This window comes from Pteropus medius, unplaced genomic scaffold (assembly GCF_902729225.1).
Source record: "Pteropus medius unplaced genomic scaffold, Ma_sr-lr_union100, whole genome shotgun sequence".
NCBI classification, from domain to species: Eukaryota; Metazoa; Chordata; class Mammalia; order Chiroptera; family Pteropodidae; genus Pteropus; species Pteropus medius.
Window position 1 is genome coordinate 13805352 of NW_024340699.1, and position 27799 is coordinate 13833150.

Here is a 27799-nt window from a genome sequence, read left to right on the forward strand (position 1 = left end):
TAATTTGGTATTTGGTGGTTCCTCTTATTATCTGAACAAATAATCAGGTAACACGTTTTAATTAGATTAGACTACAGTGATGTTGATTTCATCTGTATTTCCTACAGGATACTGGTGGATTGAGACATGAAGTAGAATTATAACCTCCAGGAGGCAAAATTAATGCAATCAATAAGAACCGTACTCTGACCACTCCCTATATGGCCAAACACTACAAATATTAATTTATTAAATACATTGACTTAAATAATACAGCTTTCTTTAATTTGTAAATGATACAGAAATTTTGTCTCTATCACTTCTGCTCATACCCTGCTGTTCTAAACTGAGTTACATGGCCACACCCTGGCTCCAGGGCAGACACCATATGTAGTCTCTAGCTGGGTAGTTTTCTGTCCAGCTTAAATTTGAAGCGTAAGCAGCGTGTTTTGTTACTAAGAAATGAAGGAGGAAAAATGGGTGTTTGGGGTAGTTCGCAGTCTCCAGGTCTGCACCACAGGTAGGTATCGTTATTCTCATTTTACAGATAATACAAGTGAGGCACAGAGAGTCCAGGTGACTTCTCCGTGGCCACACAGGCAGTCAGTGGCATAACAGGGTCTTGAAACCTAGGCACATGCCCTCCTGACTATGTTCTTTACCACAGGGTTGGTAGGCAGAGTAATGGTCCCCAAAGATGTCCCTGAACCTGTGAATACGTTACCTCATGTGGCAAAAGGTTCTTTCTGGGTGTGATTAAGGTTATGGACCTTGAGTTGGGGAGATTATCCTGGATTATCCAAGTAATCACCTGACTTTGTAAAAGCAGAGAGAGTCTCTCTCTGGTCAGATGGAGACACCCTGATAGACAGAGCCAGAGAGACATGGGAAGGGCTCAGCCTCCCATCACTGGCTTGGAAGAGGCAGGAAGGAGGCCATGAGCCAAGGAATGTGATAGGCTCTAGAAGCAGGGAACAACATTGAGTTTCTAGCCACCAAGAAAATGGGGACCTTGGTCCTGCGACTTTAGAGACCTGAATTCTGCTGACAGCCCAAATGAACACCAAACAAGCTCTCTCCTAGAGCCCCCAGCAGGGAAGGCAGCCTGCCAGCACCTGAGTCTAGACTGATGGGGCCCGTGCTGGGCTTCCGACGTACAGAATTGTAAAATAGTACATTTGTGTTATATTAGGCAGATGAATTTGTAGTGCTTTGTTAACAGCAGCAATAGAAAACTAACACAGATTTGGTACCAGAAGTGGAGCGCTGCTATAACAAATGCCTAAAAATGTGGGTGTGGGTTTGGAATCGGGCTGTGGGTACAACCTGAAGGAATTTCGAGACACATGACAGAAAAAAACTAGATCGCCTTGAACAGACTGTTGGTAGGAATACGGACATTAGAAACTCCAGCATGGAGGGCTCAGAAGTCAGTGAGGAACATTCTAGGCAAAACCTAAGTCACCTCAGGGAATATGGAATACTTAAATCACTACAAAGGGACTGGTGGAGGTGCGGGCATTAAAGGCGCTGCTGATAGGGATTCGGAAGGAAATGGGAGCATGTTGAGAACAGAAGAAAAGGGCGTCCTTATATCATGGCAGAAGGTTTCACTGATTTGTGTCCTGCGGCTGTGTGGAAAGTGGAACTTGCAAATGGTGAAACTGGACATTTAACTAAGGAGATTTCTAAGCAAAGTATTGAAGAGTAGAAAATGCAGCGGAAAGAGATAAGTTGAGGGGGAAGAGCTATTAACAAAAAGGAACAGGACTTAATTGTTTCTGAAATTCTCATCCTACCCAGATGATAAAAGACTCTAAAATCAATAGATTCACTGTTAGGAAAAGCATGCTGTAGAGAAAAAGCCAAGGCTGTGTGCAGAGTGTGAGAGTGTCCTGTCACACAGAGGCTCCTTGAAGAGACTGAGGGGGCGACTCACGGATTCTCGCGATCTAACCAGGGAGCCTCTAGACATCTCGGACGTTATCCCTCAGCCATCTCAACAGAAGCCAGAGATAGGTGGGATTATCTAGGAATTACCTGGGCATGAGCTTCATGTCTAAAGGAATGAATTCTCGTGACGTAATGGGCGACCCACAAGGTTCTTGAGAACTTCATATCAAAGAAAACACTGCCAGCTTGGACTGAAAGAGAGACACTGTGAAATGAAAGAAGTCTGTCCGACCCCGAAATTCCGCAAGCAGGAAACAGGCTGATTGAAAACTGCTCAGCTGCGAGCATATGCTACCTTTTTTGAAAAAGGAGGATGACTCAGAAAGTGGAGCCATGAGCCAAGAGGGCAGAGCCTCAAACCACAGAGGGTTATTCTCAGATCCGAACTCAGAGGGCGTTCGCCCTGCAGGAATTCCAAATTGATTTGGAGTGGTGACTCCGTTTTTCTTTCCCTTTTCATCTTTTTTGAACCAGAATATTTGTAACTATTATCCTATGCCTGTCCCCTCACTGCATTTTAGGAGCAGATAATGTGTTTCCTTAGTTTCTCAGGCCCACAAGCGGAGAGGAAGTGTGTCCGGGTGAATCATATCCGGAGTCTCACCTGTACCTGATTTAGGTGATGACTAGGTTTAGATGAGATTTGGGACTTTGAGTTGATGCTGTAATGGATGAGATCGTTGGGGTCCTTGGGATGAGGTGATTGTAGTTTGCTCGTGGGATAAATATGAATCTCTAGAGGCCGGAGGGCAGATAGTGTAGCAAAGGGACTTCTCAGATGTCAGTAAGGTTATGGCGACAAAAGAAAACTAATACAATTACGTAATCACAAATGCCACTCCAAGTAAAAAAGCCTGGTGTTGCTTCCTCAGATCCAGGCTTGCCTCTGTCTGTCGGTGAGCCCTGTAACTTAGAGTGGCCACCAACCTCATCAGTGGCGTGGCCTTAGAGTAGTGAACATATCAGAAATTATTCTTTCCTCAAAGTCGTCTTGTCCAGCAATATACCAATTCCAGCAGTCATGCTGTTGCCTAAAATACTTTACACTTCTCATTTGAACTCATCTTTCAGCCAGTTTATGAGCCAGCTCCCCTAAAAATCTGTTCTTGTTACTGTGGACAGGTCACTTCTGGCTTGAGTTGGGAGGAGGGGAGGATTTCTGTTGCTTCTTTTTGGGCCTTCGTTTTGCCCCTAAGAAGGACGTCTTATTCCTGAATCAGTACAGAGTTACTGAGTGCTCACTATGGATAGTTATGGTTAGGAACCTTGAGCAAATTTCTTAATTTTTCTGTGCCTCAGTTTCCTCTTCTGTAAAGTACAGAGCATAAGCATATCCACATGTAGGATTTGTATGAAGATTTAAAAAAGTACCCAGATGGTTTTTGCCACGTGATAAGGCTTCCATAGTATTTTGCTACTTCTCTTTATTTTTTTTAGCAGAAGGCCCTGATTTACAACTGTGACACGAGCTCATCAGCAGAGAACTTCTCACATTTAGGGCCTGCTCAGGCCTGGTCATATATATTCTACTTGGAGTTGGTAATGGAGTGTCGGCCAACTCTGTACTGGCCCTCGATGTCCCATGGTCAGGCACCTGGCCTACTCCAGGACTCAGTCATGAGCCAGGACATACTTCTTAGGAGAAGAGTTGGTTAGTTTTCGAAGCAGAGCCCCATTCCGTTTCTGCTGTCAGTTCCTGCTGCTGGCCACATTCCGAGTCTTGGTCTGGGCCCTATGTACATCTGGCAGCCTTTGGTATCAGCAGTAACATTCCAGTGTGCTGGATGTTGATTCTGAAGTCCGGAAAGGCCTCCTACGTGTCTGACTTCTTTCTTCGTGGTAGGGCATACAGGATACAGCAACACGTGTTTAACTTCGGAAGGAATGGCTTGATATACACACCCAACCCCCAGACTACCAGAACTTTCTAGAGGTGACAGAGCTCTGTGTTTTCCCAGGGACTTATCTCCCCTCTCTGGCAATATGTACCATATTAAGGTACCTGCTACCTCTTTCCTAGTCACCAGGTTCTGTCTGTGTATCATTGCATTGGAATAGTAGACCAGTGTGTTGTCCTATTGGACAACAGATGATCAAGGTCCTCGCCAACTGCTTCTGGTGTGCTCTGCTTATTGGGCGGGAAATAGAAACATCTTCCAGATCAGTAGCTGCATACCACTTGCCAGAGGCTATGCTTATTTGCGCTGGTAAGAAGTGACATCTGGAACAGCAGCTGCAGTTAGAGTCGGCACCTCATTCGGCTTACAGTACTGCACTGTTCTCCAGGACCTGTTCTTCTGTACAGGCCAAACGGGGAAGTAAAAGGAAATGTGATGAGAGTCAACAGCCTGCATCTTTGAAGTCCTCAGTGGTGGCACCGATCTCAGAGATGCCCGCGGGAATCTGATATTACTTGTTGTGGGCCGGGGTGCTCTAAGCGCTTCCACTTCCTTTCCCCATCATACAGCGCTTAGTCCACAGACCGGAGAGCCACGGAATCCTGCCCATTGCCAAGTGTCAAAGCAAGAAACAGCAGGGTACACACAGGGAATATAAGCAGTTTATTGTTGCTGAATCATAAAATATAGCATAACAAGCAGTATGAGATGAGGCAGGTATTCCGACAAACACTTGTACAAGAAGGTTCATGGCGTCGCTATTCACCATAGTCAAAAGGTGGAAACAGCCCAAATGTCCATTAACTGATGAATCATAAAAAAAGCAGTATATCCACAGAGTAGAATATTATTCAGCTCTAGAAAGGGAGTGAAGGTACGTGATGCAACGTGAGATGAATCTTGAAAACATGCTGGGCGAAAGAAGCCAGTCACAAAAGACTACGACTTACACGATTCCATCTGCATGACATGTTCACGAGCACATGGACATTTGCCTCTGCGCAGAACAGACAAAGCCACTAGGGATGGAAAGCGGAGTGGCGATTGCAGGGGAGGGAGAGACGGGACATGACGGCTTAGTAGGCACGCGGTTTCCTTGTCAGCTGGTAAAAATGTTTTGGGACTAGATAATGGTGATAGTTGCACAAACTGGGAATAGATAAATGCTCCTGAATTGTGCACTTTAAAACGATCAAAATTGTAAATTTTTTGTGTATTTTATTACAATTTTAGAAAATACACTCACAAGGGAAAGCCATTTAAGATTTTGAATAGTATACGCCACAAGAAATGAAGAGAGCTCCCAACGAGGAGTTCTCATCATACTAGATAGGGGCGAGAAGAATAATCACTGAGTCGTGAGATCTTTATTGGTTGTGTAGAGGAAAGCGGCGCGCCTTCCTGTTTGAACACGAGGTCAGCAGACACAGCTGCAGCATAGCCCCCTCTTCCTGTTCTGAACAGGAACACATCCTGTGGGGCCGCTTCCTGCCTAGTTTAGAATCTAGTGCCAAAATCACCCTCCTCCCAAAAGAATCCACTGATTTCTCCCCAGTCCCAATTTTGCATTTTTATGTTACTGGATAGGTAGTCACCACATCCCATAATAGCAGTCCTTTTTTGGTACGAGGCCATTCTGGCCCTACTTAGTACTGTTCTTTTGCAAAAACAAAGGACTTGTATAGGTATTCATGCAGCACTGAATAGCTGTTTGAACACTGTAGCATGCGATCTTTATATATTTCCCCATCCCTTTGGGAGTGTCTTCTCTCCCCTACCACACCCATTATTATTTCACGCTGGCGGCTGACATCATGATGGAACAGAGCAAACAAGTGCAGCCTCTTCTCGAACATTCAGGAAAGATACGTAACCTTGGTTCTTTTTAGCCACTTCTCTCCCACACTGCAACCTATGCAGCTAACCCAGGAAAGAAGTCAGCCAGCCCCTGAAAGCCACACCTCAGTCTCAAGGGTGCTCTTACGCAGGAGGTCTGTGCTATAGAAAATTCCAGTTGCGTTTTGGTCACAGCTTTTCAATTTGAAAACTTTTTCATCGGAACGTTGAGAGTCTTATGGAGCATTGACAAGTGTCTTCACAGTTGCTAAGTAACTGAAATCATGAATATGTGTATTATATTATTAAGTTGATAATAACTTTATTTAAACTTTGTCTCCTTGTTGATGTTTCCAATTCAGCAAAATTTAGAGCTCATTTGTTCCTCCATAACTTGAACTATGTTTAAATTCCTTTCAAGCCAGAGTTCTGCCTTCCTTCATTTTGGGTCATTCAAAATTAGACCTAAATGAGTAGCAGCCAGTTTCCCAATGCATTCCTCTATTTTTAAATATGTCGCCTGGCTTCTAAGGTGCACTTCACCACGGCCGTCTTCTGAGTATCTAACAAAAGCACTCGCCTGCCCCTGACTTACCTGGCCACTCAGCAGAGGAGTAGGAGGAAGAAGGTGACGTTTTCTCAGCTTTAGGAGAGGGTCTGCAGATCAGAACTCATCCTCAGACTGTTAGTCTTTACATGGAAGCGGTTCCCTGGTCGCCCCTCTGGGTTCCTACTTGAATGGAAGAGAAGAGCTTGGAGCAGTGGGATGAGTCCCAGTTTCACTGTCTACCCTTTGGGTTCTTCGTGCTCCTCTCTAGTCTCAGAAATGCCTTTTGACATCTCCCATCAAGACCATACTTCATGCCAGCTTGGTACACCAGCACAGCCTCTGCCCTCTACCTTCCAGGAACCCAGCTTAGGAGAGGAAGACACACACACAAACAATTATAAGCCAAAGTGGCAAGTGTTTTGAACAGAGCACCGCAGAAGTAACTTAATTCAGCAGTGCCAAAGAGCCAAGACCTGTCACTTTGACTCCAGTCATCTGCCCCTCCATATCAGTTAAAGTGCTTCTGGAAACAAGTAGCTTCCCTACACGCTTCCGATTGGCCAAGATTGAGTCATATGCATGCTCATCCCTTAGCTGCAAGGGAGCCTGGGAGTGGCTTCCAACATGGAGCTGGGTTCTGCCAATAAGAAGTCATAGATGGGCTATTGGATCATCCCCAACTCTGTCTCTCTCACCCCCATACCAAGTATTTTAAAATCCAAGGTGTGAATGTAACTAAGTGTGAGGCTTTCTGACTCTCTATTACCCAGCTTTGTATATATGAAACACTTTATTTAGGAAGACCCTGAGTTTTTTTCTCCAAAAAGCCTACAGAGATTCCTATAATAAATAGAATAGTCATTTTCTAAATTCTGCGTGACAGCCACTGTACCAGAGTACTTTGTATTTTATCTGTAATCCTCAAAACACTATCAGAAAGTTGGGTTTTCCCAATTTAAAAGTGTAGAAACTGAGTCTCCCATCAATTGGATAATTTACGCAAGGTCATCAAGTGATGCAGTGAACACCCAACGGGCTAGGCAAACAGTATACATGGAAAGAGATAAATACTTAATGGCCGTAATGTTTTTCTTTCCTCTTCATCTTCCCTGCTATCTCTAATCATGTATCCTTTTTTCAGTGAAGAAAAAATGACTGCTGCCCGCATTAGAAAATGCCACAAATGCGGGACCGGCCTCATCAAATCTGAAGGCTGCAACCGCATGTCCTGCCGCTGCGGCGCCCAAATGTGCTACCTCTGTCGAGTATCCATCAACGGGTATGACCACTTCTGCCAGCACCCGCGCTCTCCGGGAGCCCCCTGCCAGGAGTGTTCGAGATGTTCTCTCTGGACTGACCCCACGGTGAGTGAACCACATGGCTGTCTGTTGCTCCACAGGCGGAAAATGTCAGTAAGGGGGCATAAAGGAGCAAGGTTTTATGTATACATAACACATTGTGATTCACGGGAAGATGGGAAATACATAGACCAGTAACCACCGAAAAAAACAGAATGTAATCAAAAAGCTACTCCTCAGAAAGCAGCATGCCCGACAGCTTCTGAGCACATTTTTTTCACCCTTTAAGGAATAAAATCTTTGTATGCCATCTGAAATAGTCCAGAGCATGGAAAAGTAATGACCCTATTACACATATTTGTATAAAACCTGCATAATGCTGATACCAAAACATGACAGAGATAACCCTAAAAATGGAAACTACAGATCCATCTCACTTATAAATATAGGTTTTAAATTCCCTAAATAAAATCAGCAGATAGAAACCACGAGCAAGTGAGATTGTTCCAGAAATGCAGGGATGGTTCAATATTAAGATCTCTTAACATAATGCACCGTGTGATCAGTCTTTAGGTGGTAAAAAGACATTTAATAAAATTCAGACATCCTTAATTCAAGCTTTAAAAACTAGTATTAGGAGGATGACTTATTTAATATGACATTTTTATCCCCATATTTCAAAACCAGTCATTAGCATTTATTTAATAGTGAAATGCAGGGAAGCATTTCCAAAAAGTCGAATATAAGACGATAAGACTATCAGCAGTATTTTGTTCTGGAACTGCTGGTCAGTGCAGTTAGCTAAGAAAGTCAGATAAAAGGTGCAGATGTCGGAGACTGTTTATGGGGCACCCACTTGTGTCAGATACCGTTCTAAGCACTTTTATATGTAAAGAAGAAAAGCCAATCTACCATCTTAAACCTGAGAGAAGACAAAATAATCAACTGGAAAGCTATTAGCAGTAGAAAGATGGCAAGATATAAAATAAAACACAGAATGCCATTCTCAGGAGCAATATAAATCATAAAATACCCTAGAAATGAGCTTTAATAAGAAATAGGGAGAAAACTATATTGAAGGACATACAGAGATTTGAACTATGGAGAAATGTACTTTGTTCTTAAATAAGTTTTATAATAAAAATCTATCAGTTTTTCTTAAAATAATTTTTAAATGTGAAACTCACAGTTATAAGTTGCTCTATAAGGACAGCAGTGTGACACATGAAGAGATTTGTTCTGCCAGCAAGCGATTCAGCCTAACAGTGAGTACCCTGCCAATTCAGGGAAGGCCTTGAGAGGATGCACCAAAGCCCACCAAGGGCCTAGTGCTGGCCTGTTACTCCTCAGCTTTCACTTGAGACGGTAAAGGTGACCTAGACAGTGGAGAAGCATCATGTCCCTCAGTGGGGAGACTTGGTATTGTAGAGAGATTCGTTCTCTCCAGAGTGATCTAGACATTTACTGTAATTCCCATTTAAATTCAGTGGGACTTTTTTCTTGAAAAATTACCTATAATTTTGAAAATGAGACTGATTTTTACTATGAAGCCACAGTAATCAAAACTATATAGACTAATACAAGAATAGGCAGAAAGATCAAAGGGACAAAACATAGACCAGAAACAGACCCGTAAGAACTTAATGCACGATAGAAATACCATTTCCGTTCACTAGAGAAATGATAGATGCGTTCATTCTGTCATTATTAGCTACTCAGTGTGTCCGAGACTAGTCTAAATAGCGAAGACCCTGTCCTCCTGGAGCTCGCAGTCTACAGAAGTCCTCCATGTAGCCAGTGTATGTGCAGCAAAGACAGGAGCTGGAGCGGGGGGGCTGACCTTAGCATGACCTTGGCAGGCATCTTGGGAAGGCGACATTTGCAGTGAGACCTACATCAGGAGGAAGAAGAACACGGCAGGCCGAGAAAAGAAAACGAACTCGGCCTGTTTGGGGACTAGAAGGAAGGCCAGCGTGGCTCGCAGGTGGTGAGCTAGGGAAGGAAAGAGAGGCGGGCACAGGACCAGGCAATGGTCTCACTGCGGCCAGAGCTGTTACAAGGCTTGTGGAGGGGAGTGACTGGGCCTCGTTTAAGTTTTCAAGATTGCACTGGCTACCATGTGGATTGAGAAACGGGAGAGTCGTTACAACATGTATGCTATAGATGAATGTGATTAATATGGAAAGAGCACTATGACTGAATAAGAGATCAGTAAACATCCCTATGTTAATCAGGATCAATTTGACCGTAAAGATCAGAAAGCCCAAAAATAACAGTGGCTTTGACAAGATAGAAGTTTATTTCTCTCTCTCGTGTATGAGCACAGTGGCGGACAGCCCGGGGAGGATGCTCACGTTAACATACTATGCAGCCATAAGGCGTGATGCCGTATATCTGTGCTTAAAAACATGGAGGGAGACCACCCAGGAATACCAGGTACTGTAAACGTTTTAAAAAAAAAAAAAAACATGGAGGGAAAACAGCAGAAAAAGATTCACACTTAAAACCTAAACAGCAAGTGGCTGGGGTCACAGACCCAAGGTACCACAGGGGCGAGCAGTGACATAAACAATTGACGAGTGTGAAGTAGGCCAGCGCTGGGAGACGGCAGGGCGTGGTGGACACTGTGGCAAACGGGAGAGCGTTTGGACCCCATCTTGGCTGTTGCTCAGCTCCCACAGCTTGTTGCCAAATGAGCCTGTGCTCAGAGTCACTGTGGCTTCAGATTTTCCAGAGAGGCTGGAAATCTGTATTTTAATGTAAAATCTCCCGATTTTTAAAGATTGGTCATTCAGCCAAGTATCTTTAAAACGCTTGGAGCCAGCACTTTAGACACCAAAGAAAAGGTCTTGGGAGCCACCAGTATGCACCCCGGTGCCGAGCATCCCTGATATGCCCAACAAAAGGAGGTGTCAGGGTAACCAGCCAGCCCTGTGAGAGCACAGACCACCTTGGAGGCCTCAGCCTAACCCTCAGAGCCACCACAGATTTCAGAAGCAGTGAGTCCTCTGTGGAAACCAGGTGTCTGCGTGTCAGGAACCTCCTCACCGGGCAGAAAATTGGGCTGAAGGCCCAGGAATTGTTTACTCCACAGCTCCCTGACCCCCGTCGCTGAGGAGAAATGGGAAGGAAAGGGGAGACTCGGAGCTGTCCTTCTGTCGGTGGCAGAGCCGGGGGTAGGGAGCACGTGGGAGTGCTCACACGGTAGCCCACGTCGCCTTTGCAACAGACCTTCCTGGGACCTGGCAGCTCTCTGACTCAACTCCTCGGTCCCCTCAGCTAGCACATTGGGGGCCTAAGCATCACTAGGAACTCCGTGAGGAAACAGGATGCTCTCTCCTCAGCGGCAGTCCCTGAGAAGGCCTCCTCTCCGGAGTGGGAGGCGCCACGTGCGGGAGGACGGGCAGCGGTCCGTTTCTCCCTGTTCTTGTTCCTTCTCCTGCCATTTCTTCCCACACGTGGACTTGATTAGAAAGGTTTCTCATGTTCTGTTACCTTGTTGGGGTGGCATGGCATACAACTGCCCCCTTGTTTTCTTGTCGAATCGTCATATTCTACCCTGAGAAGGGCTCTGTATTTGCTAAAAAATAAAGTTGGAAAGGAAAGTCAGACAAATACAAACCCCTTCGGTCCTCTGGTAGCCACAGCCAGAGATTTCGTTCCACTTGTCCTGTTCCCATCAAAACCGGGATCAGCCCCGTTTCCTTGATTCTCACCAGGAGACCGATTGAATTCCAACTCAGCATCTGTTGGGGCTTCTGAGAACACAAAGCCATTCAGAAGTTCAGGGAAACAAAGCATGCCCTGTCGTCGAGCCTGTTCTCCGCTTAATGAACCAGCAGGGCCAGGAAGAATCTCTCGTTTGTCAGCGAGGGAGTTGTCCCTTCATGGCTTGGAGAGAAGTTGAGTTTTCATCCTTAATGACCAGAGATTGCTTGGGAACCCAAATGAACTCTATATTAGAGAGCTTAAATGGTGAATAGTAACTTTTTTTCACTGTTACTTATAAAAAGTAAGCCAAAAACATCCAACCAAGAGTCTTATAAAAACAAGATGTCATTTTAGAAAGAAAAAAAGAGAAGCAAATCACAGTTTTCTGGTTTAGGGGGCAGAATGCAAAGCCAAACCTCAACACACACGTGAACAGAAACGATTTGCAGTGGGGGAAGGTTCTCCCGGGACTTTCCTGGATCCAGATACGCTGACTCCTCTCTCATCTGTGTGCACTCACATGAGTCATGGCAGCTGGCACATTCTGTCTTACTGTTAGAAGCCACGTTCAGAGTCACCTGGAAGCCTGGACCCTACAAGTGGGGCAAAATTCCTAACAGCATTTTCTCAAAACAAAAGTCGGTGTTGATCTTGGGTTTTGGCAACCAGAAACAGCACAGAATTGTTTTCTATAACTTCTTTGTTTTTTCATATAAGAGTTTGAAGCATGTTCACTTCAAATAAAACCCCAGGCTTTTACGGCCAGTTTACAATCTACGGTTCGGCACCATTACCTCCTTGCCGTTGGTGAGGGGTCCCGTTTATTTTCCCCAGGCCTGCAGTGGACTGGCCCTGACATCCATGTGTGTTGATTCTGTAACAGTCCCCTGAGGCAGGTGTGCCATCCCAGTTTTACAGATGACGAAACGCTGAAGACTGGTCAGTAAACAGGAGCCCGGGTCGTCGTTCTCAGAGGGGCATCTTAAAGCCACCCACCCTCCCGCCTCCTTCCCTCGGCGCCAGGGCAGGGAAAAGTGTTGCAGGAACGGAGAGGAAGCAGAGAATTGCCGGGAGGGTTGTTGAGGAAAGGGCAGAAACCCACCCCGGAGGAAGATTCTCCAAACTTTAGGCCAGTAACTAACTTTCGGCTTCAGCGAGGACTGTAAAGCGAACCCCCAGGTTTCCCCGTGCCCAGCTTCCACAGCTGGCCAGAGCCTTTCATTTCTAGTCACTGTTTGAAATCCCATTGTCTCCATTACAGCATGGGGACGGTGCCACTTTCCTGTTGTCCAGACGGGAAAACAAAGTTCAGGTCACCTGGTGAAACCAGGATAACAAGCCCAAGCCCTAGACCGGATGTCGGTCCCTCCGCTCCCAGAGTCCGTACATCCTGGGGAGAGGTCCCAGATACGGAGCTCGCCTTGAGGTGCCACCGGGCCCCCGAGCCCAGTGAACCAAACAGGCCTCTGCAGGGCTGGGACCCTCACTGGACCCCTTCCCTATTAAACAAGTTGCGAATGGTAGAGAGGGGGCCCAGCAGCTCTAAACTGACAGTGTCCCCAGTCAAGTTTGGTTGTCACTGGAGGACATTACTGAGGAAGACCACAGCAGCATGGCTCGGTCAGTAAACACGCCATGTGGTTGTGTCGTCTTCAGCGAATGCCAGCAGGTTCCAGGCTGAGCCCTTGACCCTGAGAGAAATCAAAACATGGCCAGACTCCAGGCCATCTCCAGGTCCCTGTGGGGGAACTCTGGACGGAAAGGCGATTGGGTGCTGGGCCTCTGTGACCCGAGGAGATGGCTGCAGAAGCCAGCCCAGAGCCTGTTGGGACTGTGCCCCACCCCAACATGCAGGCCGGACCCCAGCTGCACAGCGTGTGCCCCTACGGGCTGTGCTTCGCCCTCCTCCCCGCAATTTCCTGTTGCAGGGGGACAGCTGGGGCTGGGGTTCGGGGCTAGTGTTGCTCAGCGATCTGCAGCCGATCTGGGAATAATTTGAAACTAAATCCTCAGCTCTTTGGAAGCCTTTTATGAAATCATTGCAAGTTTATTAACAACAGCTGTGGCCACACATGACCTGGATCCCAGCCCCAGCGCCACCCCCAAAATTGCAGGAGGGAAGTAGCAGTTGACTTGCAATTCGCAGTCACCTTTTTAAGGGGAGAAAAAGTTAACTAAAGAGAAGTCACCCATCTTTCCTCCCTGGTTACGAGAGGCTGAACAGCAGGCAGGCGGGCAGCCAGCCCTGGTGACCAGCAGTGTTGACGCAGGCAGAGGCTCAGACAAATTCTCACAGCCCGGGCGAGGCAGCCCCGCGCCATGCGCTGAATGCCTGTCTGTCATAGGCCCCTTCAGCCCTGGGCGGGGGTCACCCTCAAGTCTGATCGAGGGAAACGTTCTCTCCTTCCCCGTGACCCTCTTGCAGTTTCTCTGCCCTCATGCTCCCCGTCCAGACTCTTCTTCCCAGTTAGGGGCACAGACTTCCTTGTCAAGGGACAAGTTAAGGAGTTGGGTTCTGTGGTGGTTTTTTCTTAATTAGAACCTCTCTTGTGAACCCTGCCTTGCTTCCTGCCGGCGCCTGTGTGCTGAGTCGGTGCTTGGCAAGCCCCCCCTCCCCCTCCGCGTGAAGCAGGCATGTCAGAGTCCTCGTGTCTGGCCAGCACTTTCTGCATCCTGCTGAGCTCAGAGGAATCTGAGGAAAGGAAAGAAAGCCTCTCCCTGTTAAGCGCAGCCCACTCGGTTCTCTGTTTAAAATGTCCTTCCAGATCTGCTGGGCAGTGGGACTCCATGTCACATTCTGCTTTAATCCTTTGTCCTCTTCACTGCGTTTGAGGCGCACTGGCCCACCGTAGGTACTGTGCCCATCTCTTCACAGTTCTTGCGTCCCCAGTGGCCGTGGACAGTTTACTTCTACCCTAGCCTGGTGTTCCATTACACTCGGCCTTCCGAGACCCGCCCATCTCAGCACGTCCTGATCACTGACCAGTGCGCGCCCTCCCGTCTCAGCCTGGCCTCGCTTACGTCCACATTCTAGGGATCTGTTTGGAACTTTTCACCGAGATTAGGAGAGGCCAGAAGAGGACAGAGAAGAAGACTCACCCAGGCTTACTGGGTCTGTCTTAAAGGCCATGGAGAAGAGCCAGAGGAGGAGGGGTCACCCTTGGTGGCCATTCACTAGGAGTGCTTGGGTGTCCAGCACACTGAGTCGGGACAGAGCCGTCTGTTCCTCCCACAGCTCTCACTGGCAAGGCAGGCGGGGTGTGAAGGAAGGGGCGCTCAGGTCCCAGGCAGTTTAGCCGCCAACCTTACTGAGGGCACAGCAGTTGGAGGGACTGGCCAGCCCACTCCCGAGGCTGGCGGCCTCTGACTGCCTGCGGAGCCCAGAACTGGCCAGGCCCTGCCCCGGTCCCGATTTTACTCTGCTCGGTGTCTTGCATGTGATCACATCCTCGGGGCCTATTGCACCTGGGCAGACTCCCCGTCAGCCCCTCGTGGCTTGGAGGGGCACTTTGAGGGCCCGCGTGTGAACTGCAGCAGCACACAAGGGAGGGGGACCTCCTCGTGCAGAGCAGGGCCTTCTAGAAGGGGACTTCAGGCTCTTTGAAAGCCAGCTGTGGATACAAAAATAACCAATGGGAATTAAGCCAAAATGTTCCCTGGAGTTTGGTGAGGCTAATATATGTGAGACTCAAAGCCGTGTGTGTGTGTGTGTGCATGTCAGGAGAAAATTCAGTGAGACTCCATGGTATATATACAAGTGACTTGGTGGCCTCGTGAGAAAACATGTAGTTGGAGAAATCCATAAATATTTGTTCCACTGTCAAGTTGGGCTGAGAACAGCATCCAGTTGGGGCGATAGGAAACCAGGTCACCGTGAGCCAGCAGTTCCCTCGGCCTCAGGTCAGGGACGGAGCCCAGCCCGCGCCTGAGGCTGCCGGGCCCCTGAGCTCTTGGCTCCCACTCGGGGAGAGGTGTCTTCTGGCTTCATCTCAGAGGCCGAGTGCCGGGGAGGCCAAAGACCTTCGAGTGAGTCATCCTAAGGGATGACACATGCGTTTCTAGGTGAGCTGACCCCAAGAAAATAAGAATTCCCTGAAACTCTCTGGGGAAGCGGCGCCCTTTCTCTGCTGTGTTGGCCGTCATCTTGAGTGGAGATGTTTTGTTTTGCCCTATTCTCTTCTGTATTTGATGGAGAAAGGAGATTTCAGAGTTCTGCCCATCCCAGAGAGAAAGAACCCTCTTGTATTTCGAAGGGAAGAGGCACTCCTCATGGAACAAAGCAGGACCTAAAAATAGTCACCAGGGACAGTGCTGAGGGCGGGGCGGGACAGTGTCCCGGGTCCCTCCAGTCACTGCTGCAGAAACTTCAGTTCAGAAACCTGTGGCTTATGTGCTGAAGATCTCAGGCTCTGAGACTGGAAGGGCTGGGTTCCGGCCTCACTGAGCCTCATCTGTAACGTGGGCATTAACGAATGGCACCTATCTCGTGGAGTTACAAAGATCACGTCTGTGTGAGCTGCTTAGGATAAGAGCTGGCACCCAGGGGGCCCTCAGTGAATGTTAACTACCATTATTACTGTCACCGTGCTTGGCACCTCATTAAAGAAAGGCCATGTGCTTCTCACAGTAAACTTGCTGTGGAAATGATAGGCTCCATTTCGGTCACTGGGGAGTAAAAGGGTCCCCAAGCCCAGGTCTGTGGAGCCCCAAAGCTGGAGTTCTTCCCATCACACCAGCAGTCCGTGTTAGGAATCCAGCGCCGCTTTAAGATAAGATTCACGTGGTCTGGCAGCTCCACACACCTGGACTTCCTGTGGGTGACAGCCTGCAGGGCCTGGGGACAGTTCACTCTGTGACCCAGCCCATGCACCTGGCTCACATCCTCTTCTTTCCTCCTATTGTTCCCCCGTCTCCAGCAGCCCAGGTGTGTCCTAGATTTGCAGAATGACAATCCTTTTGCTTAAGTGTCCTATCCCGAGGTGACAGTAGGGATGCCCAGAATGTTTGCCGAGGGGACTCACCCGCCGGAGGCCCTGAGTAGCCGCATCTGTCGTGCAGGCCCAAACCCAGGAAGTGGTGTGATGAGAGCCCAGTCTTCATATTTTCAGCTCAAAATAACTCCTATGCCTGTCTTCGCTCTTTTGTTCAACATAATCTTTTCAATTGTAGTAAAATATATATAAAATTTGCCATTTTTAAAGTGCATAATTCAGTCTGCCTTCACTCTTAAGGAATTGAAAATACTTAAGGGAAACTGCTTGAGAACAGAACTCCCACCCCAGATGAAGTAAGAAATCTTCCCCTTAAAATCACATATTTGGCTGAAAATGTAATTTTTTCTTTAAAAAAATTTTAAGTGTTTTATTTCTTACTATCTAAACACAGTGTCCTATGACTAACCAGTTGGATAATGTTGAAACCTGAAACTCCTAACCCATATTTACTACACGTAACTGACAGTTTACTCATTATTTATGGTAACAATCACTTCTCAAAATAGTTGAACGCTTTCATTTTCTGGTGAAATTTAGACTGAATTTAGAATCTAAGGCAGCGGTCCCCAGCCTCTTTGGCACCAGGGCCCAGTGCTCCTATGAGAATCTAAGGCCTGATGATCTGAGGCGGAGCTGAGGCGGCGATGCTGGCGCTGGGAGCGGCTGCAGATACAGATGAAGCTTCACTCGCTCACGCGCCACTCACCTCCCGCTGTGCGGCCCAGTTCCTAACAGACCACAGACCAGTACCAGTCCATAGCCCAGGGGTTGGGGACCCCTGCTCTAAGGGCACAGCCTCCCTGGGAAAGGACAGGGCTTAAGGAAAAATGGTCTTGAGTCCACTCACCAGATCAGAAGTGATCAGAGCAGCAGAAGGAAGGGCAGAGACTCGAGGTGGCTCTACAGAAGGTGAAGAACTCGGGGTTCACAGGCTCCTCCCCGCTCCTGCAGGAAGAGTCTGGAGGGCAGCCTCCGCGTCTGCTGTCAGGTGTACCTGGCCACTCTGTCCTCCAGCAGCTGGCGGATCTGTATCACAATTGCCTCTGCGAGGGCCTCAGACCCACCTAAGGGTGTCTTTACAGTGCGTGAATTCAGCGGTGAACCTCTACCAGGAGCATTTGATTTATCACAGGAAAGGTAGCTTTGATAACAGACAGGTACTGTGGGGACCTGGAATCTTCTACTCGAAGGAAACTCTTATCCCTCATTCTTCGTTTATCCTGACAGAAGTATCAAGAGAGTGTGAGGAGAAGGGTGGGTGAGTGGTTAGTCTCTCATGCTGTGGAATGCCAGCTAAAACAGTGATCACAGCACAACGGCAGAAGCTTCAGACCGAATGGGGCCAGCTCAGCCCGGGTCACTGCCGCGTGTCCAGCTCAGAGCCTGCTGCGTACTGGACCCACAGTACCTGTTCTTGGGTGAAAGAATAACACACACTTCAAATTTTCCAATGAACATCGGGCACAGGAATCCTTCGGGAGACCTTTCTGTGGATTTCTTCCAGGGAAGCTATTTGAGTGACACCGTAGAATGGTATAAAGCATTTGCCTAGGCCTCCACCAGCCAGTCATAACTCAAACATCTTCCTTTCTCTGGGACCTCAGTTTCTGTGCTATAAGGAAGTTGGAATGGATGATTTCTAAGGTGCCTTCTAGGCATCAGAGGCCTTGAGTGTCCCTTTGGGGACTTATGGGCATAACCAAATTTAGGTGATGCGGTAGAGATAGGGCCGAGGTAGTGGCGATGGCGAAGGTGATGTAGTACTGATAGTTACAATTAATAAATGACCAGAGTCAGGAAACCTGTCACTTGTACCATAACAAAGCCACCGAGAGAAACGTCGGGGGCATCTCCCAATCTGTACCACTTTTTCTTGAGACTTCTTATCATTCTGAACTTTCTGTCCTTGACATTTTCCAGGCTTTTCGACCTTTAGTAATGAATGCTCACTTTGTGCTGAGTCTGTGACACAGCTGAGTTCATTCAGTCCTGAAGACAACGCACTTTACAGATGAGGCGCTGAGGCTCGCGTTCGGGACCTTGCCCAGGTCACGTGCCGAGAGGTGCGGAGCCGCCGCGCTCCCACGCTCGGCGGTCTTGATTGCTTTCCCTGTTGCTTCTGTTTCGTTTCTTTTTCCTAGGCCTGCCACTGGCACCAGGAGGCCAGCTCCTAATCTAGGTCATTGGTAGGATTTATCTTGACGTTCACGTGGAGACCTTCAGACTGTCCACCAAACCCCATGAGTTCCTGTGGCCCTTGATGTTGATTGGCTTAGTGAACATTTTGTAGAGCAGTAAGTTCTCTCATTTACTGTGTTCACAGAAGCTTAGATGGCCACGTCTTGCATTTTGTAGAGCATTTTTGTGCATTACCTAGGGGACGGACTTGACACCCACTAGGATTCCTCCTGGTCATAACGATTCTCTGATGTGACTCTCAAATGCATGATGGGATCTTAACCTTCGTCACCCCTCTCCCCTTGCCTTGCTCAGAACACCTGGCCAGGCGAAGCTGAAAAAGACCTGGCCGTATGATGAGAATTTCCAGTGTCAGAGTTGGAAAGAAGCTCTGAGACCACTGAGTCCAGACTGTCATTTGGCTTCTGCGGCCTTGAGAATGCCGGCGAAGTTAACGGGGCCTCCTGCCGCTGCCCACGGAGCCCACAGTCTTCAGGGACTCTGTCCTAAAATTTTTATCTACCAAAAAAAGGAACCGTATTACTTAGCTTTTGACTCATTCCATCAATATGACTTTCAGTTTCATTGTTGGTCAGAAGTTTACCCTGTAAACTTAGAGCAGCGTCTAGCAGAGTCGGTGTTCACCACACACCGACTGAGTGAAACTCGTGGCTCCAGGATCACTGAGCTTCGTGACTGTGTGCTGAAGTCACTGATTACTGTCTTGGCTGTGACATTAATAACGTGCTAAGTAAATAAGTGAACTGTGCATGGGGCTGCCACGTTATCCTCTCGTCTAGGGATTTCCAGCAGTATTTTCCAGCTCACATGCTGTGCTCTGTGGCCATCCATTCACATCTCACAAGTCCCATGGGTGTCGTCAGCCAGCAGGGCCTCAGGTCAGCATGAACCATCCAAAGTTATCACTGACGCCTTCCAGCCCAGCACATCTCTGGCCATGTGGCAGGCTCTCGTGCCTGGTCTGGGGAAGCATGTGTTTCATCGGGCTTCTGGAAATACTGAAACTTGCTCGTGCCCTCCTGTCCCCATGTTGGGCACTACTGCCCTTCCCCATCTTCTTCCAACTTGCCTGCTCTTAACTCTTGGAGAAGCAGCCAGAAGACCCCACAAAACAGACCAAGTCTGCCTGTCACTCAGTTTAGATCGGTGCAGCCGATGTGTTCAGATTGAGGCTGCAGCGTTCCGCTCTGCTCCATATTGGGGCCCCTCCCCGCGGGGTAGACCATATTCCCACGCCATGCAGCTGCAGCAGCACCCTGCCACGGGCAGCAAAGGCGTGCATCTTGGGTGGGAGGGGGTGTCTTCAGTCCCATGTGTGTCCTATCAGCCTCCAGATCATGGGCAAGCCTCTTCGCTGGGCCACCGAGCACAGTACAGGAGGGCAGGCACGGTCAAGGACGGTCTGTCCCAGCCAGCAGCCCAGCATGGTGCCCGGGGCAGGCGGAGCTATGGAGACCGCCTGGACCTGGTGCCCTGCTTGCCCAGCACAGTCCCCAGAGCTTCCCTGGTGAAGGCCACTCTTGTGCCAGTGCCCAGGGCGCCTCTTTGGCTCCTGTCCCAGGCTGGAATAACACGTTTGAAGTGTTGAGTTTGGGAAGGAGGGGTGGCAAGGTCTCGGGGTGGGGGGGTCTTAAAGTGCTGTGTCCTTCCTCCTATACCCAAGACCTGACCTAGGCCAGCTTCACGGCTTAGCAGGCCCGAGGAGACACTCTCCAGCCCAGTTCAGGGACTTGGGAGACTCTGTTGGGCTCAGAGTCTGTAGGCTCGGGTCTGACCCCTTGGGCTGTCGGCCCAACCCCCAGAAAGCCACCTGCCACGCACAGAGCCCACTCCTTGGTCCCAGCCTTTCAGATGGCTTCCTCCCAGGAACCCCACCCAGTGAGGAGGAAGATGATCCCGAGGGAACTGGGGGTGAGAGGCATGAAGGCCCAGGACCCTGCTGGTCAGCAGCAGGTCTCTGGCCTAACCCCCTGCTGGTCAGCAGTGAGCCAGCACCCCACCCCCGCCAAGTCCCAGTGCGGCCTCAGCACTGTGTGCAGCTGGTTGAGAGCCAGCTTATCTTGTTGCTTTTTTTCTAGGAAGATGATGAGAAGCTAATTGAAGAAATCCAGAAGGAGGCCGAAGAAGAACAGAAAAGAAAGAATGGAGGCAAGTCCTCCCCCGGCACAGGCCCTGCACCCAGCACGCGCCCCACTGCTGGCCATCCCTAGGGATCCCGGTGCTCCACCCCGCCAGGGACCACCCGGGAAGTACTGTCCCTCATGTGGCTATAGATACGCTCCAGCCGCACGTCCTGCTCCTGCGGGCGAGGCGGAGAAAGCTTAGACCCAATCTCAGCATCCTGGACGGCCAGGAGGGCCTGTGGGTGGGTTTGAGCTTAGGAAGCCCTCCTGTGTGCACAGGTAAGAATGACGCTGAAGGCCACAGCTCCTGGCCCCGAGCCGGATCCAGGCACAGTTGGCTTTAACTGTTTTCTTTACTAACCCCCGTGTCCTTTCCAGAAAACACCTTTAAACGCATCGGGCCCCCCTTGGAGAAGCCCCCGGAGAAAGTGCAGAGAGTGGAAGCCCTAGGCCGTCCGCAGAACTGCCACCGGCACTTGGAGTGCCCTTGTGTTGCCACCTTCCCCTGCTGCCCGTCCGGCCCGTGTTCAACAACTTCCCCCTGAACATGGGCCCCATCCCCGCACCCTACGTGCCACCTCTTCCCAACGTGCGGGTCAACTATGACTTCGCCCCTGTCCACCTGCCCCTGGAGCACAACCTGCCCATGCACTTTGGCCCCCAGCCACGGCATCGCTTCTGATGCCTGGGCCCTGCCCCTCCTGGAGCCCCGCAGCGGGGCGGCTGGGTCCTCTGCCCCCAGCCAGCGGGTCTGCCGTGCCTTCCTAGGAGGGGTGCCGGGCTCGGCTCCTGAAAGGACAGGCTGCTCTTCCCACTTCTCCCCGGGAAGCGCCTCTGCCCCTTAGAGTCGCCGGCAGGCTAGCTGGGCCAGAGGGGGCGCAGCACCCACTTCCTAACGAGTTCTGCCACCCCAGCTGCCATTCCAGTGGCCCTGGCCACGAGGCAGCCCATCTCTGTTCTGTCACCCGTGTTCCTGCAGGAGACGAGGGGAATGTTTGCCTCCCACCCCTCTCCAGCAGACAGAATTCTCTCAGTTCAAACCACGTAGGCCTTCCTGTGCAGCGCCGCTGGTCCCCAGCAAAGCCCAAGTGACGAGTGGAGCCGTCGGGGGGGCGGAGCGGTGGGAGCCGTGTAGCGAAGGCCGGGTCTCCTGCTGCCTCGAGCTGCTGACCCGAGTGAGGTGGCAGAGCGGTGTCCACAGGCCCGGGAGCACCACTCAGGGTGGGGAAGCTGCAGACCGTGTCCCCTACGTCTGGAACCCCGCTGACCGTTGAGGGGTCTCTCTCCCCTTTGGTCCACTCAGATGAGACCACAGAGAGACCATCTCGTGCTGTAGGTTCTGTTTTGTAGTTTAAGGAAACGTTTGCTGTTTACTCACTTTGACCTTACCTAGTTTTCCGTGGCCCACCAGATTCTCCCTCACGGAAGGTCAGAGAAACCCGTTCTCCCAGGTCAGGCCGCGTGTGCGATCTGCGTGGTCCTGAAGCTTCAGCCAAAGGAGATCTCTTTGAGGCAGCAGTAACGGGCCTGGTGGCTCTCCCGGGCAGCCCAGCTACTGGAGAGCCTTCTCTGCTACCAACCAGGCAGTGAACAGCTCCCCTAGGTTTGGGGCAATGGGTGTCCCCAGGGGCCAGGTGACCCAGGTTGTGCCCACCCGAGATCTACCCGGCCGGTCGTTGCTCTGCGGCCCAGCAGCTGCTCCCCTGAGGGTGGGCAAGTCTGCACGGAGTCCCTTCTGTGTTCCCGCTCCCTTTTCCTGTCCAGCCCCCGCCCAGGGTTTGAGCCACCCACTGTGCGGTACGTCACACGCCAGGCTGTGCAGAGCTGAGGCCTCGGCTGAGGCCAAGCCTGTCTGGCTCCCCATGTAAGTGCGTCCATGTTGCCGTGCCTCTGGCGGCGGTGGGGTTCCCACAAGCACGTAGTGCGCCCACACACCAGAGGAGGATGAGCTTCTGGCCAGTCGCAGACACCGTCCCACCCTCTGCACCACCCAGACCTGCTCCCCGCTGTTGGGACCGAGCGTTGCTAGGTGCCGTCCCCGCTGCCGTTGGCTTCTTGGTTGTATTTCAAGGAATAAAATGGGGTAAATCTGCAAAGGTGCCCTTTCTTGCTGCTTTTCCTCCGGGTGAGGGCTTTGCAGTAGGCGGTCGTCGGGGCGCAGGGTGGGGCCGGTGAGGACAGGCCTGCGCCAGGTCTCCACTGCCGGGACCTCTCCCTGGGGGGCTGTCTGCACCTCACTGCCAGCCTGAATGGCAGTGCCTTGGGAGAGCCCTGATGGGGCACACTGCGGGCGCAGTGACAGGTACCTTCAAAGCATGTCACCCATGCTTCCCCCAGGGGAAGGTCTCAGATCAGTGAGCGCCAGCAGACATCCCACCAGATGGGGAGAGTGACCTCAGGCACTGTCCTGGCCCACTGGTGACAGCGCTTGTCCTGGCCCCCAGGCCACACCCTGAACCTCCTAGGCTGCCTGAGCCAATTTGTTCCCCTCTGCCCCACAGCCCCGGGCCTGTGCCTCCAGGGCCCGGGACAGCTGCGCGGACAGACCCTGAACGATGGCTTGCACCATCCTTGCCATAGCGAGGGACTTGGCGTGCAAGGGTGTCCTTGGCACGGGAGGGAGGGGGCCAGAATAATGGTTCCCCCTGAGACCAAATGGAGGACTTCACCTTTGAGCAGAGTTCTGACTGTTTCTAGGCCCACACACTGCTTGAGAGCCACCCCTGCCTTTCTGAACCGTGGCACCTGATTCCTGACGTCCCTGTGCGGGTCAGGGCTCGCGGTATGGCTCAGTCGCTGCTTTGGAGAAGTTCACTGCCATCAGTTGTGTCCCTACATGATCCTCTAGACACCTCAGTGTCCCAGAGGCAGGACCTGCACACCTGGCACCTCAACCATTCAGCACTAGTGATGGGGTTTGGTGGCGAGATGGGGCCACAATCATCTGACAAGCCAACAAGTGACTGCAAGATGCAAATAACAGGAAACCCAGAGAGATCAGAGTCTGAGGGACAAAGCAGGAGTCCCGGAGACAGAGGTGGCCTGGCACCTTCCCTTCTGGGCCTCTGTGCTTCCTCCCCGGAGCAAGACGGCCCAGTGACAGTCCCATTCCACTTGCCTTAAAACTGGAAAAAGGAATCTAGTATTTGCACTTAGCAAAAGATTTTAAAACTTAAAAAGTGCATGACCTGTCACTTTGTATAAAAATAGCAAAAATTATTAAATTTGTTCTTTACCTTCTGGTAGTAAAAATACATAAAATAATTGTTTCAACTACTGTGTGTAAAAAGCCTGTATCATGTACCTTGGACTTTTTGTAAATAAACGTTTGTGTGCCCTGTCCCCTCTGGTTTCGTTTCTCCGCATGGCAGTCAGATTGGCCCGCCATACCCGCAAAATCACGGGAGCTGCAGAGACAGCCTGGCAAATTCCTGGGGTGCTTAGGTCTGAACCCCATGCACCAGAGAAGTCACAGCAAGATCTGGTCCCAGCGCAGCAGCCCTGTGCGGGGAAGGGAGGTTTTCCTGCCTCTCCCCTGCCCGGGAGAAAAAATGGGTGGCCATGATGCTGTCACCTTGCTTGCGTGCCAACCGAGGCCCCGGTTAGGCACAAAGGGCTTGTTTTTTTGTTTTTTGGCACAGCGTCACCTTCGAGAAATTGCATTTAGCCCCACTTCCAGGTGCCTGCAGCAGACTCGCCCTGGAGAGCGATCTGCAGGAGCTGGGCTCCCCGAAGGGCAGTTACAGATGGGTCCTGGCCCTTCAGGGCCTCCTCCCGGGAGCACCTCCTGCTGGGTGCCAGACGTGCACCTGCAGGAATCTGCCCCACGGCCTGGAAGGCACCTGCGCGCCGGTGGACCACAGCACACCGGAGAGCAAGCCGAGCTCAAAATTCCAATAAAACGTGAGGCTGTCCCCTCCTGCCATTTGCAGCTGTTTCTTAAGTGTACTTTTTTTTTTTTTTGGTACATCTGATAAAAGTACTGCTGAGCCTCGAACAAGTCAGGGGGCACCAACTGCCCTTGCAGTCAGCTGATTATGACCACAGCCGGCCTTTCCGCGTACCTGGAATTCCAACCGCCAGTTGACCCTTGAACAACGCAGTTGTTAGCTTCGTGGGCCAATTGGAAGAGCCGTATGGGGTGGACCCGCAGAGCCCGCACAGTCCAAGCCCGCGCCGCTCGAGGGAAGCCTACATACCGAAATAAATCGAAGACGAACTTACCTGCATTCCCACTTTCTGAACTAGTCGGCGTGGCTTTTTAATTTACCTGTGCCACCTAGTCCTTGTTCCTATGCATGCGTATTTTACATTTTTGCAGCAATATCATAGACTTTCTACAGTTTCAGTAAAAAATAATAGAAACAGAGTCACTTTAAAATGGAACCAGAGCTGCCAGGCCAGAGGAATCGCCTTTCACATCTTGCCGCAAATCTGGAATTTTTAAATGGCAAAATAACCTTTGGACTGGGCCGAGGGCAAAATTATGTCTCAAAGAACTGTTGGCAAAGATAACAAGCAGTTATGACTATGGGACTGATGACTACCCAACTGACAATTAAAAACATTTAAAAGTAACATCATAATGTTATGTTCTCGGCACCAATAGAAATGCTCGCCTTCTATGCATGGTCCCTTTCCCATAAGTACCCCTGGCCTTCGTCTCCTAATCCCAACACTGTTTGGGCTTCTGCCTGAATTAATGGTTCCTGAATAGCTATTAACTGATTTCAAGTAAACACTTGCTGCCTCTCACTTAGAAAGGCCTTTTTATATTTAGGTTAACACTAAGTAGGTAAGTGATGGCTAGCTTCCTAGTCTACCACAATCGTTTTTTTTCCATCCTCCGTCCAGGTAACCAGAGTCACGCGTGCCAGCCAGCAGGTCGCAGCACGCACACCTGCAGAGGGGCTAGGCTCTTTGCGTCCACAAAAGCGGCTTCATACTTTTCACCGCAACTCGGATTTCTCCCCTTACAACCTGTACTGTTCTCCGGGTCTGAGGATCTCATTAGTCCTTTTAATGCCTGCCTTTGTGTACATTTGCCACAAGTTACTCAGCCATCTCTGTTAAGGAAAATTTGAGTGCTTCCAATGGTTTGCCAGCACATACACCTCAATGATTAACGCCCCTTTTTTGTTTGAATAGGCGTATCTCCAGTGGTGGAGTCGGGGCACAAAAGATGGGGGGCGGGATGTATTTTGATGGCTTTTGCCAACTTCCTCTCCTGCAAAGCCGTGTCAATCCACCAGTAGCAGGTAGGAGCCCCGAGCTGTGCTCTGCTCCTCGCCGGCACATCTTCGTACCCGTGGTCCCTCAGCTGTCCTAAGATGCACCCCACGCCATGGAATCAGACCTCGTGGAGGTATCGCTTGTATCGACACGCCTTTCTTTAGATGGAGCTGCTTTTAGGCCAGTAGCATTTGTAATTGTAATGTCCAAACCTTTATTTTTCTATCCTTTAAAAGTATATATACACACACACACACACACACATATATGCCAGTTATAAATGCTTTAAAATAGAAAAAAATTGAAACACAGAAAAGTATAAAGAAATGCTTCGTTGCCCAGAGGTAACTACTGATGATATTCTGATGCATTTCCTTCCAGTGTGTGTGTGTGTGTGTGTGTTTTACGATTATGCAACATGTTTCACGAAACTAGGAAACCAGATGTGCAGGTTTTCATCTCGAGCCTTAGCAAGGTATGACAAGCAAGCGCTTCCGAAACATGGCTGCTAACCAGCTCCCTTTTAGAGCCTCTTGCCACAGGCTCCGTTAGCCTTCTCTTTCGACTTCTCAAAAGTACTTTTCAGAAGGCTGCTGCAAAACTACCCCCGCCCAGCCTGCCAGCCCTTTGTTCTCATGACCCCTGCAGGAAAAGGTCACGTCTAAATCCCCATCTGTGTCTTCCCTCTTGCTCAGGATTGAGTCAAACAGCCATTTTCTCTAGTTGCTTCCTCTCCCTTCATCGACATGTTTCGACAAAGTCCTGGGCCAGCTTCTTCCCTAAGGAGGGAGGGTGAGAGTTTGGCCCGAGGCTGTCCTGGGATGTCACGTGTTCAGAATCTTTTCTGTGGGCTCTGCAGGTGTGCAGATCCCAGCTCGCTGCTGTGTGACCGTGAAGTGGGGATGATTACAGCGTCTTTTCATCAGATTGTGACAGATGAGATGGGGAAAGCGTTTGGCCTGAGGTGGGCACGGGGAAGGGAGGTGTCTTATTCTGTTCTTGCTCTCCCTTAGAGCAGGGGTCCCCAGCTGCTGTGCCGCAGACAGGTACCGGTCCCTGGCCTGTCAGGAACCAGGCCACATGGCAGGAGGTGAGCGGTGGGCGAGTGAGCGAAGCTTCAACTGTATCTGCATCCGCTCCCAGCGCCAGCATCGCCGCCTCAGCTCCGCCTCAGATCATCAGGCGTTAGATTTTCATAGGAGCACCGGTCCCTGGTGCCATAAAGGTTGGGGACCGCTGAATTAGAGTCTTGTCTCAGGTGGCCCCCAGGTTCAGGCCTGTGTGCATCCAGTCTGTTGTCCTTCACTATTCTGTGGGTAGCTCCTTGGGGACAAAGTGCTTGTCACCCTTGGCATGCGTCTGGTGTGTCTGAGACTACATCAAACCCCACACAGGAATCTCAGGCACTGAGTCCACGTCCGCACCCTGTACATGTCGCACGTCTGTCCACACACCTGTGCACATGCCATCAAGGGAAACAGGTCTGGCTGGGTCCTGGGAAGGCACCGTTCGACTGGGTAGTCGGGCTGTCAGGCTCCCCCGCAGAGGCAACAACAAACATGCAACGAGACAGCAGGCAGGTGGCAACAGACACGGAGAGGAGGCAGCAGGGGTGGCCCAGGGACTGGGAGGCGTCACAGAGGAGGTGCCTAGAGCCTAGACAGTGGGGAAGGGCCCCGGGCTGGCTCTTCATCCTCACCACCCGCAGCTTGTCCAAATTAAAGTGCCAGGGCCCATGGTCCTGGCGGCTCCTGGGAATCTGCATTTTCAGTTGGCTCCACAGTGGTGGGGGCGCTGCCTGCCCCAGCGGCCCCGGGGGGAAGCTCTGGGAGAAGGCTGCCGTCTGGCCCCCGGTGGGATGGGACAGGCAGGACCATATCTGGGAGGGGTGCAGGAGAGGGACCAAGGGGACCTGGTGCCAATGGGGACTTGCTGAGAGGAGGCCCGCGGGAACAGGCAGGCCCTGTCAGGGTAGCTGACAGAGCAGTGACGGAGCAGTGGGGCCCGGACACATTGAGCAGAGCAG

The 27799-nt window shown here is 50.5% G+C and overlaps 1 protein-coding gene across 1 annotated transcript in view; it reads left to right on the forward strand.

The window, feature by feature from the left end:
- The window catches only part of RNF216 (ring finger protein 216), a 118124-nt gene extending 94241 nt beyond the window's left edge, over positions 1 to 23883 (forward strand). The window contains 4 exon segments of the mRNA XM_039878562.1: positions 7358 to 7580; positions 20497 to 20566; positions 20920 to 20997; positions 21000 to 23883. Of these exon segments, the coding sequence (XP_039734496.1) occupies positions 7358 to 7580; positions 20497 to 20566; positions 20920 to 20997; positions 21000 to 21223 (595 nt within the window). The 3' untranslated portion in view covers positions 21224 to 23883.
- Positions 23884 to 27799: the final 3916 nt, after the last annotated feature.